Raw genomic sequence first — 18,470 nt, forward strand, 5'->3', positions numbered from 1 at the left:
TGCGGCACTTCCACGCGAAACGTCATCGTCATTTTCGGCGCTGAGCAATATGGGTTAAAGTTAACGCGCCAATCTCTAAAATACCGCGTCATCGTCCAAATTATATATCACGTTACTGCAATATCAGGATTATTGGACGAATAATATCGTACGCGCGGTTCGCTATTATTCTCGGGTTCCTAATGTATATTTTGTAAAATATTACATGTATTTCTGGTATCCAAAACATACGTTTTTCGCTTGCTAGAGAGTCCGTTTTCATGTTCCCCGTGGATGAACGGCCACGTAAAAGTATCCCGTTACCACGGTAGCCCAGATACCGGATTACGGAGCACGAATTGTCAATCGCGTGCGAACGAGACGGGCTTCTAAAAGGCCTTTCAAATGTTGTGGCAAGGCGTCTAGACGGACTTCATCGTCTGATATTTGTTCGAAACACTAGAAACTCACGCGAGTCGGGTTTCCCTAGAAATTCCAACATCGCTCGTTGTTATCCTAGAATTCTAAGGAAAGGGACGTACGTATAAACCCTAAATTATTTGAGAAATTCTATTCCCTCGGAGTTATGTGCAGCAATAAAAATCAAAAAATTTCAGATAAATGATTTATGGTTGACTGAAACCTGACGATGTGTGTGCATTTAACAGAAAAAAAAATAAAATACCAAAATATATTTATATTCGTTTTTCATCAACGTGCTCATCTATTCGTATGAGATCAACTTACGCTGTTATATCGTAACGTGTCGTCGTTCCATTAACATAATTGTTAACGGAGCCATAAGGCGTCGGCTCGCGACTGATCGGCATAACAGAGTAAACAAGCTGGCGCTACCGAGCCACTTGATCTTCAATTGCCGCGTTTGTGGGTTACATTACGAGGATTCTCACGTGACGTGGTTCGACCGACGGCGATGATAAACCGGCGCGCTTTTAAACGCCTCTTACTCAACGTGAATCAATTTCGCGTTAATCGAACCACAAGCGGCGATAAAACATTATTCAACGAAAGAGCGGTTAGCGCATTCCTGCATCGCCATCATCGTAGCGAGGAAGGAAAAGATATCGACGAGATCGATAGTAGAGTCAGACTATAGAGAGCGAGAGCTCCAGCCCAGATTTCAGGGAACGCTCACAGGCCGAACGTTCAGTCGTTACAGTCTCGATAAGGTTGCTCGTTTGTTGTAACAACGCGTACGCTCCAATGAATCATAATATCGATAATAGCGTAGTGCCGGCATGCCGAGCGGAGACCCGCGACGCGAGATGAATGACGCGAGTTTATGTGTCTTTCGACCGCCTATTTACAGAATGTAAACCCGCGATGCATGCCACGATGAAATTGACTTCTTTCTTCGGTCTCCGCCGGTATCTTCCTGCCCGTCTCTCGATGGGAGTCCCTATAAAGGGACCGCGTTCTCGAGCGGAACGACAAAATGCGTTGCTCCATTTTGGCGGAAAAGGTTCTTATACGGATGTGTTCGCATGCTTGCCGAACTGGAAATTAGTTGACGGAGAAAAGATTCGGTATTGAGATTACGGCGAAAAGAAATGGCGTTGCGAAATGGATCGACGTGCCTACTTATCGTAATCGCTAAATGAGATGTCCCAAATTAATGAGAAGTTTGTGATTACCGGATGCCCATGGAAAGCTCTATTTTTTTCGCTCAATTACTACGGTAATTAACCCATTTGATACGCTATCGGCGTCGTATAACGGTTCGCCACCGGTGTTGTGAGTGATGTTAATTTTTTTTAATTTAACGCTCAATATATTTAAAGCTTTCTTTTTTAATGGATATATATTGTTTAAAACGTTCGAAAGAATTTTCGCGTTTGTTATTGGAGTGCGCTTTAGTATTATACGTTGCATTCATAATTATTATTCTGCTTGTACATTTTTTATACTCTCGTAAGTGTATACGGTATACGCAATATTTGACGATAAAAGACATACGTTTAAAAAAATATTCCTAGAATGAGAAGTAAAAAGAAATAGACTCACCTTTAATTTTGGTCTCTTGCGGATCTAAGGGGGGTAACCGCGGGTGTGTCTGTTGTCCCGGTTTCTTCAGCAGGACACCCACGACCTGCGGTGGCGGCATCATCATTCTCGCTCTTCCGAGAGCTTCCTCTCACTTTCGGAGCGTCAGTTCGCGTCGCTGGTCATATCGATATCGCACACGCACACACGCACTCAATCGATGGAAAATTACTCGTATCCTCGATCCCGCGTTTTTTTTTTCTTCCTCGTCTGATCTTGCGAGCGGCGGTTCGCCAACGTTGCGGGCCTCGTTCGGGGTTACTTGGCTTCTTTCGTTTCGACTCGTGAACGAAAATCCAAAATTCACGCGGATCTCGTCGAAGAAGCAGCCGTCGATCGTCGCTAATCGTCTTGTTGGCTGACAAGCTCGGCGCGCTGTAACGAGAGAGGAGAGAGGAGAGAGAGACGACGAAGGCGCCGGCTGGGACCTGGGACCTCCTTTCCACTGACGATGCTCCTTCTGCGTGCCGCCTCGTTCTTATCGTCTGCTCGCTACGCACTCGGCCGGCCTGCTTGTCGATCGCGTCGCCCGGTATTTTTTTAATTCGATCGGCGCGCGAACGTGACCCCGCGCATTCCCGGCGCGCCAAGAAGGACGCGAGCGTCGCGCGAGCTCCGATTCGCGAGTTATTATCGTCGGGAGCAACACTCGTCGTCGCGCGATGTTTGCGATTTGCGAGCCATTCGTTGACGGGTTCATCAACGAGCTTATAACCACAACTCGTCTCGCGTCGCGTGCCAATCGAATCCCTCCTTCGAAGGCTCAACTCCGTCGACGATCGTTTCCGATAGTTTCCAAGCGCTTGATGGAATTGACGATACGGCTGCTTCGACCTGCCATATCGTCCCGCGCTTTTCTTCGCTTTTTCACGTAACGACGAAGAGGAAAGGGATGAAGGAAGAGAAAGGCGTCAACCAATCGCGTCTCAACCAGAGGTATGTAATTGTGTCACCTGTTACTCTCGAGATGCGCCTCGTGCGGGTTTCGCCTTTCGAGGACGCGACGTCGCGGCGTCGTTAAACTGCGAGTTTATCACGACACGTTGATAAGTCGTATCGGAGGCAACGTTAGGCCGTGAGAGTTTCTCGATGGCGACTTTCCAGTCGAAAGCGCGACGCTCGTCTCTCTCTCTCTCTCTCTCTCTTTCTCTCTCGGTCACGGTGTTTTCCGCGTGCACGATGACTTTCGGCTAGACTATGATCCCAATCGTAGTCGCGTTGCAAGATTAGCGAAATGCCAATACAATCGCGATACACTTCGCGTCGACGTCACCGTATGTATCACTACCCGAATTTCCGGCACGTAACAACTGAACGGTACCGAAAAATCAGTGGCGGGAAAACCGAGGTCGACAATCTACTCGTTCTTTAAATGTCACTTCCATCCCGTCAACAAATCGCGATACTTATCTCTCGGAAGTTGAATCTCTCTCGCGATTATTGCGACGGCAAACTTTTGGTACGTCAACGCTCCGGTAATTGGCGGAAATGACCGTCACCCCCTGAACGCGAAGCGTTATCGCGCAGTACCTCGTGCTGCTTCGCAGGGGTGTGATCGATCCCTCGCCGACCCGTCGAGAGGACCTTGCACGCGCGTTAACCCGAAGTGGAGGTTCACGGACGACGAAACGTCGACGGTCGACGATACGACAGCTTGATGCGCGCGCGGCGAACAACTGATCGCGGAACGAACACGACCGAACGAGAGAACCCATCGTGTACCCTACTCGCTCGCCTCGCCTGGTCCCCACTACTCGCACCATCTGCGCCGGTTATCTCTTTCTCTTTCAACCTGAAAAAGGGAGAGAGAAAGAGAGGCACGTACAACCCTCTCTTGGGGACCTTTAATCGTGTTTACGTTTACGCGTGCAACCTTCAGGACGACGCGCGACGCGCGACGTTAATATTTGTATATTTTTTTCCGTCGTGTCGCGACGATAAATACTGTCTCGTAGAAATCGATTTCATCAACCTGAATTCTGAATTAAAACCGTAACTATATAAAATCATAAAGAGTTTAGAAATGGATTTTATCGAGAAATACGAAGTTTAAGATTTTAACTGTAGAGAATTCCACACACACACACACACAGAGAATTGCTTTATAGAACAGAATAATGAACATACATTTACACTTATGCTTCTCTCGATATAGTTTTTTTCTTTATCGAGAATTACTTTTGATAATTGCACGAATTGGCTTTTTATACATTCAAATAAAGTTTAATCCGCCTTTGTAATGCTAGTGTCACACTTGAGACGGAAAAGCTAATCTCAGAGGCACTCTCATTGCTTCTTGTTTACATGTATATTTTATATATGTGTATTTATAAATTTAAAATTAACATTGCCTATGAGAAGCGTATTGTTTGCAATAATTCTTCAAAGGAGTCGAAATATTCTCCTCCTCGTGTCTAAATTTGTCTGCTAGTGTTCCGATAGTTATTAATAATTCGTTTTCATTATTATATTATAATATTGTCTGTGTGCGATATATATATATATATATATATATATATACTCTACGCAAGCGCCAGGTTGCCTTTCCATCGACGGGAAGGATACGGAAACCTTTTTCTTTTCTTTTTTTTTTTTTCAATCTCTTTCGCCGCCGGGGGACGCAGGATGCGGGAACTCGATCTCAGTCTATGACGCGCGAAGGTTTCAAGACCGCCGATCTATGACGATAAAGTGCAAATTAAAAATGCGGTGACACACTTTCACCGCTAAGAGTGCCGCTACTACCCGCGATGTAATGGCCACCGTTCAGCTTCTGTCGGGGCAACAGAGCGAACCGTGTGTAAAAAATCTCGCGTAATTGTCACGATCGCGAGCAAAATAGAGCTCGTGTCTCGCGGAGAAAAACCTCCCACGAAATGTAGCCTCTGAGCCCCGAGACGAGGATATCGCCGACGACATCGTCGTTTATACCATTGGACGTAAAGAATATACTCGCGTGACTCAGTTCGCTCTCCCACTCGGTTGAGCAGCGAGATCTCGTCCTTTTTCTTCGAAAATCTATTTGGGAGTGCAACGGAACTGCAACGCGAGCGGACAAAAGCACCCTACTGCAAAAAATAACCGTGTACCGCTATCGACCGCGTTACGCTGGAAATATCGCCCCTTATATTGCCCCGTCGTCGGGGCTCGAACGCCATAAAACTTCGGAAAGTATCGCGCGATTCGCGCGCATGCAATAACGGCGACGACGTATTAGTGAAGTTTCGTGTATTATAATGCTCCGGCCCGGAGACTAGAATTCGGGATTCGAAGGACAAGAGGGCTATTTCACAACGGAGACGCACCATGCCATAGATGTAGGGACGAATAAAGAAGTAAGGCGGAACATAAACGTATACAGACTCGTGAGACCGTTCCACAAACCGTGGAAAATTCGATCAAAGATATACGAATAACGAAATTGATTATATGACAAACTTGTTGTTCAATTTCGACAATTTTTTCCGCTTAACTCCGATGAAAATCTTATATATCTTATTGGAGTTGCTTTATTGATTGCCGAGTTTAGTTCGGAAACCCAGGTTGTTAGCGAGACAAATAGGTATATGGTCGATCGCGTCGGAATAAGGTATAATTGAACGACGCGTCGATCCATATCGAGGCAGAGTATATCGCGCAACACGATGTTAGATATTTCATCGCTCGTGGCCATCGTAGTAATATTCCACGCACGTTTACCATAAATTATACGGACAAAAGGCGTACCCGTCGGATTTTCGCCGGCGCGGCAGCTGGCAGCGTTCATCTTTGCGCCAGACGAGCGCGGATAATGAAGCTTTCGGAAAATATTTTTATCTTTCTCGCGGGGCACGTTGCAACGGAAAAATGCGATCGTTCCGCGCGTAGAGCCCGCCATATGAACGAAAGAGACGACGCAAAGCGAAACGAGAAGCTCCAAAAATATCTTATTCTCGGTTACCGTCGGACGTTGCGCGGATGCGGTTCGCGCTGCTCCGATTCTCCAGAGACAGAGAAACGATGTTTTTTTCGTCCTGAAATAAAATTCGCTCGCTGCCGCGCCCCGTGTGGATGTCTCTCGTCTCTCCGTCTCCGCCTCGAAATATCGCGGATATACGATATGTTTCATATCGTAAAGCCGAGAAGTTTAGCGACCGTTAACGTTCCCGGCCTCTCTCTTAAAATGCCGGATTTAAAATCCCTGCAGGGTCGAAAAAGTTACGAGCTGCGTCGAATTGGCCACGTCGTCTATAAAATCGCGGCGTGATTAAGCAACGATGACTTTAAGTAAATTGCCGGTTATTTCGGTACTCTTGCCGACGGAGAGAGAGAGAGAGAGAGAGAGAGAGAGAGAGAGGGAGAAAGAGAGAGAGAAAGAGAAATAAAGAGATAAATAGATAGAGAGAGGTTGTTTTTCGACGGGGTATAAGAGAGGTAATTAATTTCCCCCGCCGTGCTAGTTTTGTAATTTTCTGATGCCAGTCTTGAAAACTCACGGGAACGAGTCCTGAGTCACGGCACGGGCGCGTTTAACGTGCGTGCGCGCGCGCGCAACGTTAGTCACGGTGTCATTTAATTAAAATTGCTCGTTGAGCGTCAGCCGGTGCGAATCAAAAAGTTGTGCTTCGTGTATATGAGAGACGTAAAGAAATAAATTAAATCTCGCTCGCGCTCGACACGTTGCCTTTTAAGGAGCCTTTTAATACGCGTGCTCCGCCGCATTAAATTCTTCAACGCGCAAAATTAATAGTTTCCATATAAATGTGGTGTGCAATTGTCTCTGCTTAGTTATCGTAACTTGTTCTCGTTTCCAAACTTTCGTTATGACAGTCAGTTTGCTGAGAATGTCCCGAATGCATTCGCGATGCCCGATACAGATAACGATAAGGATAGATTCGGACTACGCGCTTAGTACAACGAACGTGCGATGTATCAAGGCGCAACTCTTACTTTCACTTTTAAGGAAATACGTACGTACCTTCGTTACGGCACGCTAATTTTACGAGTCGATTATAACGTGCTGATTAATTATTTCAAAACAGCCTCGAACATGAAACGCGAAGTGAATCGTCGACTCCGCTTTTGTCGCCGTCGTATATTCCAAGGACATTTCACAAAATTTTATCAAATTGGTTTTGATCAGTTTTCTATGTTTGATCTGTATTGTCAGTTTTTCACAATCAGTGCGCGACGAAAGAAAACTCGAGTTTTCGTAATTTGCGAGCATTTTATTTGCAAATTTTTATTGTGAAAACTGCAATTTATAAATGTTCTATCGCTTTGCCCGCGTCTTATCATATAATTTAAATTTAGATGGTTTCTGACGTGCGGCTTGTCTGTGCATTCGTTGTGCAAGCGACTGTTATGACTCTTATATTCGCGCACCATGAACGCGGTATATTTATTTTGCAATCGTTTCTTTACAATCGTTGCGTGTATAATTAATAATACAATATAAGTCGCGAGCACGTCAAAAATGACGTGCGAATGAAAATGTATTTTCACGATAAACAATAAATAAGATGTTGTAAAGTATGACACGAACGAACCCTTGAACGAGATACTCTGTCATTGTAAAATTGTTCATTGAGTTATGAAGCACAGATAAATACAGATGTGGAAATATGACTACTGTTAAATTATATTTATCAAATATTATAGCAAATATTGCTTTTGTTTCTTAATATAGCAACAGGAAGCGCTGATAAATTTTAGAAAATTGTACCAGTTTATTGTAGAACTTTGTAACATCCTGTGGGATAACGTATCGGCTAACGCTAAAAGTGAGGAAGTTCCATCGATAAGAGGCGTCAAGGACTTTTGCTGATAAATATATTTTCAACCACATTGACTTATACTAAAATCGTGAAAAGTAAAATATTAATATGTATAAATAAATATAGACATCTCATAGAAAATTTAATAACGCACTAAGCATATATCTATAATATATGCTATAATATATCTCCTACGTTGTTCCTTTTTATCTATCTTGTCTCGTTTATCAAATTTTTATTTCGCACAAAAAGGACTATTGATTTTATATATTCATATTACAAAATCGTGAATTAATTGATGATTAACGTTATTTCGTGTCTAATAAAAATTATACCTAATAAAGTAATATTATTTTTAAGGAAATTCTTACTAAATTAATCCTCTTGAAATTTTACGAGAATTATGAGTGTCTCAAACGAAACGCTTACTTAATTATTACATAGCAAAAAATCTCGACAATCTCATAGCAATCTCGGCACAATGTGCGACAATACAGACGCTAATTCGCGATGCGTCAGAAAGATTAACCGCATAATTGATGAGCTACCAGAGACTGGCCAGAAAGTAAACTTTTTCAAGATTTATTTTTACCGTGCTACGAAATAATAGATCGGAGTTATGTACGCAAGATCAGCTGTCATACATCAGCTGTCAAAGGAAGATTTCGTGACATTTGCCGTTACAAGCTGCTGATATAAACTCAATAGCGCCGCTGAACTTTGACATCCCGTAAACGTATGACTAACGAAGCACTGATCAACGGGCCACAAATCTTCATTTAGTTTATGCGGAAAAGATTCGATGAAGCTGAGTTGGAGACGCAATTTCTCTCTCAGCCGGATGATGAACCCACGCATGCCTGAATCGTCTTCCCTGCATTGAATCATTTTTTATACACGTGTCGATACCCGCGAGATAACGCGAGGGAAAGTCGTCTCCGACGTTGAACTCGAATTATATGTTAATGTAACGATCACGCGATAAATTTTTCTAGCTTTTTTATCACGATATATTATTTTGATCTATATAGTTTTGTCATCAGGGACTATTCGGCTAATTTGCGTAGGCAACAATTGGTGCCATTATTCATCGTATTATATATCAAGAGCTACGTCTTTGCCATCCTGGAGATAACATTTCCTATCAGAATTGTTTAAGTTACGCAATTATTCATACTTGTGTCTTGTCATAGAAGACTGCATCAATTGATAAGAAATGAGTTTTGTATATTAACCGTAACCGTAGAAAGGTTGATACTATAAAACATTGTGAACAGTACGATGTAGAGTTGTAGATCATAAAAATATTTATCGCACAATCTAATAATATTAATGGTCCATTGTGTACCGATAGTTCGCTATGGCTTTATCATTGGAGCTACGAATAGTGTTACCCAGCAAGTCGCGAACGTGAAAGTTTCCTGGTAAGAGAACACCGAGGTTCAGCAAAGTCGGTTTTCTTCGGAGCGATGGCGGTACTGTTTTGTCTGCAGGAGAAAATAGAGTTCAAGAAGAATACGCCTAAGATTTGAATTTGGTCCATTTATATCATACTTGATATATTAAATTGTAATTGTTATTAAAACGAATATATATATTTACAATGTGAACAATATTTTTCATAAAAGTATATTTTGCATATATTTCCGAAAAAAATTCAAATAAAGAATATTTGGGAAGCTATATTAATTTTTCTTCCAAAATGAACATGATGGAACCAGCATCCGCTTCTGACTTCGATTTAATTTTAAATCATTTTCCTGTTATGTAAAATAGATATGTTCTTTGCTCTCAGATATGTGAATGAAAAAATCAATTTTATAGCAATATCGCAATCAGTCTTTATAGAATCCATCTTACGTTCCGCCGATTTTTTCTATTTATTTCAATTTCGTTTCTCGACGCAGCCGGACACGTATAAGTTACGCCGAGTACGTGTTTCCCCGTTCGAATAATATCTCGATTGATTAATACTGACGCACCCCAAGAATTTCTGTATTGTCCGTATCGTGAACAGTGCTACACACGTAACTTCTACAAAGAGGAAATTGACGCTTCGCGAACGGTATAGCTCTCCATAAATTTGGACAAAGGCAATAAAACATTGTTTTATTGTTTTCCCTTAACCGAGCAAAAGGAATATTTTTTTAAAGAACTTATATATACAGCATGGTGTCTAATTTACCGTTCAACATGACGGAAAAGAGAAAGGATGGAGAAGTTTATGGTTGATTATAAGAGGAATTATTTGCAATTGGTTCTCCCAGCGAGAATATTTCACAACGTTCGCGGAATTGAGATAGTAGGGAAATGTTTTAAGCGGTCGAGCGGTCAACCGAGCTATCAGCCGCCGTTATTTTTCAACGCGTAATTCGTAGGCGTCAAACTCCTGCGGCAACGAGAGATTCATGGTGAAGCGTATAGTCGTTTCTTGTCACATCAGTAAGAGAATTACAAGCGTGCTTTTTATTAGCGGGGTGGCGGTTGATAGTGGGGGTGGCGCAATGCGGCGCTCCGACTCGCATCCACGAGGGCAGAAAGACCGAGAGAGATCTCGGAGGATCAAATTTACGCAGCGGCCTATTAACGCAAATCGCAATTTATCTATAATTAATGAGATGTCACATAATCGAAAGAGATCGTTAATTAACGCGCGCGATCAAGGCTACGCGAGCGAGCTCTCCTTAGGCTCGAAACATCGGCGATACCGCGAGAACACGCGCAAATGCGTGAAGGAACCACGTACTGGTGCTTTGGTATCTACGCGATGGATATAGCGATAATGTACAGATAACAATCAGATAACAACCGCGGGAATGCTTGTTTAGAACTGCGTGAAAGGCTCTTCTTTCCACGCCGGTTTCTCTTCGTCTGACGCCTCTCGCATCCGCTTTCCCGTCCCCTCCGCCCGTCAGGCTCGCGCCGCGCTCTTCTTTACTCTCATCTCGGTGTAGCGACCCCCACTACGAAATCCCGCTCTCGTATCGAACGCCCTGTGACGTCATTGAACTTTGTATGACGTCGTGCCAGTGACTCTCATCCGAGGAAGCCGAGGCAAACTAACGGCTATGCGGAGAGTTATTCAGGTAGTGTTTGATAACGAACATTAATCGGAGCACTTTCGAAATCGGTTTGGATACGGGTACAAATTACCCCCAGCATTTAATCACCGAGATAAACGCGGGATTCGCGGATAAGAGAAAAGCGGTTTGCTACGGATCGCTTCCTTTCTGTTCCACGCAGATAGCGGATGCAGTGTACCAAAGTCCGATGTTAAAAGCACGTAAAAAGTACATCACGATTTCGACGTAAATTTAAAGACATTCTCTCTCGGGTGATAGAGCTTTACCGCGAACGATTTCTGTAGACGCTACGTTTCTCAGATATACGATGATAGCCCGATATTGTTATTGGCCTTTCTCAACTGCCATTCGACCGAAAATTGATGTGGGTCGGTAGCTCGCGTAATCGCGCGCTCTACCACACGAGTGCATGGAGCTACCCTAAGTTAGGGAGATGCGAGGGTAAGGGAAGCATCCGTCACCAACTCCCCGGGGACCATTGATCTGACATTCTCTGCGATGACGTCACCGCCGTTCGATAGAAACGGGTCAAACGTCACGAAAAACGATCTCGCTCGAAATTCCTGGCTGTGATTCAAGAATAGTGGCTTTCGCCCCTTCTACGTGTGCATGACAGTACTATATAACGAAATGAACGAGCGATTAAAACCGATTTTTTAATTTTCTACGCGAGTAGTTTTAAGGATACAAATTAATGGTACAACGACAAAAGAGATGCAGCTTGAATTCAAACTGCAATAATTTAAGAAAGAAGTCTACATTCCTAGATGACAATAACTTTATGAAAGTGATTAAAATAGTTGACGTAGTATTTTATTTTAATTATAAATATTTGCCAATCTGTTTTATAAACGTTATAGTTCTTCACAGAAATCAATTATTGCGATCCTAATTCAATACCGGACGTGCTTGAGAAAGCAGAACGTTTATCGGGGAAACCTCCATCGGAAGTTCACTAAACTCGAATACCATAGCGACGTGAGATTGTTAGATCGGGGGTGGTTTAAGAGAAAGAGAGAAAAAGAGGGAGAGGGAGGGAGGGGTAGAGGCAGGGCCACCTCGACATTGGGAAAGCTACGCTTTGGCGAATCGGAGGCAGCAGCAGGAACACATCTCGGAGGAGAGTACCTCCCACAAAGATATCCCTTGTTTCTTCCCGGGCGCCTATTCACTTTGCTTTTCTCTCCTCCTTTTATCGATCCTTCTCCAACTATACAGAGCTTCTGCTACAGAGCCAGCAGCAGCACCAGCACGCCACCATCAGCATCAGCATCAGCACCAGCAGCACGAGCACTAGCAGCAGCGTCGACAGCAGTCAACATCGTCCGTCATCCCTCAGTGGCTGCCCGGCCACCAAGCCGGCATAACTGCTTCGATCGGTCGGTTCATGTGGTTCTCCACCACGCATTGCGTCACGCAGCCAGTCGTCGGCGACGCGCGCCCGTCTCGTTAGAGCTCGGTGGAAAACATTCTCTGGGAAGCGGCCGACGCGCCGCTCGGGGTGCGCACGAAATACGGAGTACGGGTACGAGTGCGGGGGCGCACGAGCGAGTCGGGGGTGCACACGGAGCGCAGTGTGCTCGCGAGGGTTGCCTGGCTGCGCAGGCACGCCAGTGCAGCCGCCGGTTTACCGCCAAGGCAGGGTAGTCGCGCGGCTCGACGATGCATCCAGCTAAGCTGAACTGAGCGCACACGAGCAGGAGGCTCGTGTTGCCGGCGCAGGCCACCCTCCCTTGCTCCTTTTTCTTTCATCCCGTTCGCGACTTGTCATCGAGGATTAAGGCAGGAAGACGTAAGTGCGATGCGTGTTCATCGACCGCAGTACCTGGTGGTTGCACGTGCCTAGAATGAGAAATTTCGATGCGCGTATCCTAGGGGAGCAGGCTTTGGATTTTACGAAGTGTAAACTCTTCCTCGATTCGTCGTAGAAACGTTTTATTCGGGGATGTACCCCGCCGTGGGGTCGATGAAGGCAGATGACGCGCGATGGTCGATGGTCATTTTGTGGATGTGTAGTACGCATTGCCTTGGCGGGAACAATGACAGGTGACGAGAGACATAGTCTCTCTGCGCTTCGCCACGCGTGACGTGACACATCGGGCAAAAGTTGCTGCGGAAATGAATGAAAACTCAATAGAATTTTTGTTTGCGATATGCAAGCAATGGAAATGTGTTCTCCGTGATATCACCCGAAATTATGGAGAAGTGTTGAATTTTCGAACTTAATTATGAAGAAGATCGATGCAAAACTCACGATTAAATAATTTGTCGCATCTCGTTGTGTAACAGTTGACGGAAACCTGATCAAATAATTTGCGTTAGAACAGCAAGAAAATCCCACCGCGTTTGTGATTAATGTTTCTTGTCTGGTCGCTTGGCAAACAGCACGATGTATGACGGCCCACGTTTAGTGTTTTCGGAACTCAGCCTCTTTCGTTCTCTGCGGACTCGCCGACGATCATTATTTTACGTCGAACAAATCTAACTAATATTACGCAAATATATCGTGCGACATATTTTTTATATGCTAGAATATGCAGTAGACCAACATTGGAGTATATTTGATTGGAGTATTTATCTATATAGTTGACTTTTTAATCAATATTTAATACGTTGAGGTTTAATTAGCATTCACCAATCATCTATACCTTATAATTTTAGCAACTTGAGTTTATATCTATTCATTGACCAATAGCGTTCTAGAACTAGAGCTAGAGCCGACATTCGTCGCGTTGTCGTATTTTTCATTGAAACAAAAATGAGCTCCCAGATCGATTCTAATAGCGCGGCAAGTCAATCGAACAAAACTTGACAGTGGAAAGGGCATAAAAATAGCAGATAGAGGATGTACTTGGCCGTAGAAATATCGTGAACGATGTTATCCCGCAGCGCAATGCTGAGTCGTCCTTGCTCGTGCGATTGCCGTTACGCTGTGTCAAGGCAAACTGCATACGTACGTGTGATATCAGATCGGTCCGATAATTCGTGCTTTAACAACGTAATAATTTTCTCCAAACACATTTCGACCGCTCCTCATAACTACCTTCGCTCCCCGACGCCTCCAGTTTCACGGGGGTGCGGCTGACACGTAATCCGCCCGAATTTCAGATATTAAAGGTAAACTTCCGCTGATTTTCTGCCTAACTCGCTGGTAACTTGTATTATCAGCTCTCGACTGGAAATTCGAGTATTATAGCGGATAACCGTTATAGGAAAACAATTTTGCAAGTTAAATGTATCAGATAATCGTTAGTTTATAACGTTAATCCCGTAAACGATCGTAATACTTGATTAACAGGTTTAATTACATTGATTATTGCAAATTAGTTTAGTATCAGTTACACGTACCGTTTACCTATGTCGATCGACAGCTCTCCGCGCTCTCCCGGTGGGAAAACATTTCGCCCCATGATTTGGTACAAAAGGAAATATGTAAAAAGCTTGCAGTTTTGACCTTGTCTTTCACGAAATTACTCCGTGTCGCACACCGTCGTGAAATCCCTCAGGTCGTATGTGTTTTCGCGGCGTCGAGTGCGAAGTGCAAAACAACGAGTCGATATATCGATTCATTTCCGATAATATATTACCTCCCATGACGATAACGCGGATGTGCACATATACGTAAACGTATCGCGTATCGACATGGTTGATCCTTTATCTCGTATCGACGTTCGAGTTTAACGCGCCATCCAAATTATCCACGGCGCGGCGTGAAGAATGCGCGAAGAAGTACGTCCTCGCGTTCGGCGACGATGATGTATCGATCGTTGCACGCGCCTACCGCCAGAAATAACTGCAACGGTAATCACTTTTAACAGGCGAAAGTAATTTTAACATTTATTATACTCTCGGTAAATTTCCAATACGATGCAGGCACGCGTAGAAAAAATTTTACGCGTGGAAAATCTCTTCGGGAAATCCCTTCTTTTTTTCAGAAAAGAAAATATTGTGAAGCAATTGCGATGATAATTATGCGACGATTAAAGTCGAAGCAATTTTTCTCTGGACGTACATACATAAGTGTGTCACGGATCGTTCATTCGACCACGACGATCAAGTAGTAGGCGCAATCGCTTGTATACCGGGAATTATAAAGATTTCAGAAAATAAACGTTTAACCTTTAATGCTGATCATTTGTTCGCTGGGAATTACGAAAGCGTCTTAAAATTATCTCGGCGAAATGTTTGCGCACGCAGATATGCAGAGCCAGATAAAAAGACGTTGATTGACGCGTATTTGTTTTTCTCCGCGTGCTCTCTCGCATTGAAAAAATTCGCGAATATTAATCAGCATCTCGTGATTTTAAGTATTCTTGAAAATTGCGCAATCGCAAATATGATATGATACGTTCGTAGCTTGCCAGCATGTGCAAGTCGCAATATGGGAAATCACTCTGACATAGACAACGTGAACGTAATGCCGCCCGTGTAACCACCGACACTGCTGCATCTTCCTAGTGCGAGTGCAACGAAGCAAGGTGCACGACCCGACTCCGGGCAGCGACGATATAGAGCGAGCCGCGTGTATTTCTAGAGCACCCGGTTTAAGAATAGAACAGCGAGTAGACGACTGAATTAAATATAGACGGTGAATGACCGGAAAGTAGATTACGAAATTTCATTGAAGTCACGAAGATCTGTTGGCGCAGTTAAATTTCGTATCTTTTTGTCGGACCCGTAAATCCTTAATTAGATGCTCGATAGTAAGTAGGCAAATTATCAATTTTTCCCCGTTGCCGAGAAAGCTCGATCTGGTTTATTATTCCCAACAGAATAATTATAGGCGTTTGATGAGAGATTGCAGTTTTAATCACTCCGGAACAGTCTAATATGATCGATGAACGAAGCGGTCATAATTTATAACGTTCCGATCTATTTACTTGCAGTTAGTACAGAAAAAAATTTTTTTTTTAAATTAGATTCGGAGCAAAATATCTTATCGTTTTGCTAATCCTTTAAGAATTCACAGACATATGCAGCTTCAAAAATAGCTGCGAAACGACTGGTTCTCCATTTCTTCGTAGCTTCTACAAGGAATGCAAAAATGTACGAGAGATTACGGAAATAATCACAGCTCTGATAGTTGCGAGATTAAAGTCGCGAGATTTGAGGATATATGCGGACGGGAAATCGCTTTCCCGTAGATATTACAGCAAGGAACACATATGCACACACACACACACACACATACACATACATACATATATACATTAGGGAAGATTATAAATATCTAGAAATAACAGAGAAAGCAGAAGGATAAGTTCGTGTTTGGAATATACGACAACTAAAACCTATATCCCGCGCCTACTATCCCAGCTTGTAGCGACGCTAAAAAAATAACAGATTTGATGGGAAACCAATAACCAATAGCTAGTTCTTTTGTCGACCTAAAATTCTCTATTCGTTTGGCAAATAGAAAGCTAAAAATTTTGCACGTCGTCGAGCGCATCCTTTTCGTGCGAACTGATACTTTTAGGATTTAATGACGAAGCGACTGAAATGAAAACGTGTGTATATTAAGCGTGAAAAATCGGAGGTAAAGAAAGTTGGCAGCAGTAATCGAGCTGGACGCTTTCAGTTCGCCGGATGTTCTTCAAACGAGCGGAATAGCTGACGTCGTGGTTCGATATCCTCAATGGAGCCACAATGCACCGGGACGAGTATATTGTTCGGCGCAGTAGTACACCGTGTCGGTCACTGAATTCCTTGTCATTAGTTGATTAAGCTATGACAATGCTTTAGTCTCATTGTCAGTACAATTCAGAGAGAAATATCCAGAACAAAAGAGGCATTAGGATCCTGATATGTGTAGATCATTCGACACAATATAACTTTCTTGTAGACATGTGTATTGTAATATTTATAATTTATCTAATACTTAACAAGAGGGTCAAATTAATTTTTTCGGACGTCTTGCAGAAGGATGCCAGCAGCTGGTGCGGCCGTTCCGGCCGTTGCTGAGGGAGCCGGTCAGCTGGAGGACCTGGACGAGCCACCGGAACCACGTGTTCGTGGTGGTAGTGGACGGGCCGGCTTGATGAAACCCCTGGTGGTGTTAGCTCTACCCGGGATGTATCTCTTCTATAAGTACAGCCAGTACAGGCGAGAACAGCGCGAGTTATCCCGCAGAAGAGTAACCGAGAGGGAACTTCAACATCTTCATCATAAAATCGTGAGTGAATTTTTAGTCGCATCTGTTTGTTAAATTTTTGCCTGCAGGCAAAGAACTTGCACATGAAATGCGTCTTGCGATGAAATTATCCTACCTGTTATTACGTCATAAGTTCGAATTTACCTTTAATGGCCAATCAGAATAAAATAATAATTTCAACGTTTGTACATATTATTTATTTATGCTGACTCCGAATATCAAATATCAAATATTTTTGCGTTGGGGAAACGAAAATACAAAGTTGTACCGAATCGAAGCTACGAATTGAAGAGCAAAAAAAAAGGAAAAACGGATAAACGGTAGCCGAAAATAAACGTGATATACTACTATTGGCCTCAATAGCCATTTATTATACACATAGCCGACGAGATTGCTTTCGTTATACTGTATTCCGAAGACAAACGACAATTCTGAAACGTGACGCGATGAAAGTATTATTGCCACCGATATTGATCCCTGACGTGAGCAACGACGGGTTCATGGGAAAAATCATTTTACCCTTTCTAATCAAAGGGTTTTCACTCTTCTCGACGTACGTCGTTTATCGAAGGTCCGTCAACGAGATGACGAGATTGCATACCTCGGCTCTACGAGGATGTTATTAACACGAGCGGTCGAGGAAGGGTGAGAAGGAGGATAAACTGTGCGAGAAAGCGCGAAGAAACGATGAAAGGGTTTGATTACCCGGGGGTAACGTGATCGTTCCCCGTCTCTCGGAGAAAGCTGTATCATCTCCTGAAGAGTAGCTACTTATTTTTGTATACCGCGATTCTTATTGAGCAACCTGCTTGATGACGTTTCGTCTTTGTTATCATCTCGGATCCTCACGTCGCTCGTGTTACTTCACGTATTGCGTAATGTTATTTCGTGCGTCTAAAACTTCACCGTATCCGCATAATTTTTCATATCAAGTAATTCCATAATCAACCATCTCATTTTAACTTTGTAGAGGAAAGAAAAAAATATCTCAATTTTCCACCGCCACCGCGGGGCGGAATTTATATATATATATGTAATTCGGGACTGTTATTTCGTTAATTCAAGGTATATGCAAATATTTAAAAACATTAGCGGTTGCCGAGTGACCCATTGGACCTCCACTCGAGAGATAACTAACGCTGCGGAATTTACCTATTAGAAACTCGAGAAACTCTGTAAACTCTGAACACGTATTGATTTCCATCCGTCCCGGGCTGTCGTGCTTCGGTCAACTTAGCAGGTGCTGATCGTTGATGAAAGGGCGACTTACGATGACTCGCGCTATTATAGTATCGGAAACAGCATGTCTTCGTTGAAAAGTATTAAAAGATAGTTTTTGTTTGAAATTCCGATTGGATAACGGAAACCGCGGGAATTTGTCTCCTGCGACAATTATTCTACTTATATAAATTAAATCTCGGCTATATATGCGACATG

The 18,470-nt window shown here is 43.4% G+C and overlaps 2 protein-coding genes across 4 annotated transcripts in view; one reads left to right on the plus strand and one right to left on the minus strand.

Annotated features, from left to right (window-relative positions):
* Positions 1 to 2,602, minus strand: part of LOC143896315 (uncharacterized) — a 28,204-nt gene extending 25,602 nt beyond the window's left edge. The window contains exon 1 of the mRNA XM_077404098.1: positions 2,005 to 2,602. Within this exon, the coding sequence (XP_077260224.1) occupies positions 2,005 to 2,110 (106 nt within the window). The 5' untranslated portion in view covers positions 2,111 to 2,602. The remainder of the gene's footprint in view (positions 1 to 2,004) is intronic.
* LOC143896317 (uncharacterized) overlaps positions 1 to 18,470 on the plus strand; it is a 70,974-nt gene that overhangs the window by 30,936 nt on the left and 21,568 nt on the right. Inside the window, exons 1-2 of one of the 3 annotated variants that reach the window (XM_077404101.1) lie at positions 2,845 to 2,979; positions 16,802 to 17,054. In XM_077404101.1, the coding sequence (XP_077260227.1) occupies positions 2,936 to 2,979; positions 16,802 to 17,054 (297 nt within the window). In that variant the 5' untranslated portion in view covers positions 2,845 to 2,935. Of the gene's footprint in view, positions 1 to 2,844; positions 2,980 to 12,033; positions 12,675 to 16,801; positions 17,055 to 18,470 lie in introns of those variants that run through there. The other 2 variants (XM_077404102.1, XM_077404104.1) reach the window with 2 other exon arrangements.

The sequence above is a fragment of the Temnothorax americanus genome, unplaced genomic scaffold (assembly GCF_048541705.1).
Source record: "Temnothorax americanus isolate GAGA-0224 unplaced genomic scaffold, ASM4854170v1 Scaffold18, whole genome shotgun sequence".
In the NCBI taxonomy this organism is placed as follows: Eukaryota; Metazoa; Arthropoda; class Insecta; order Hymenoptera; family Formicidae; genus Temnothorax; species Temnothorax americanus.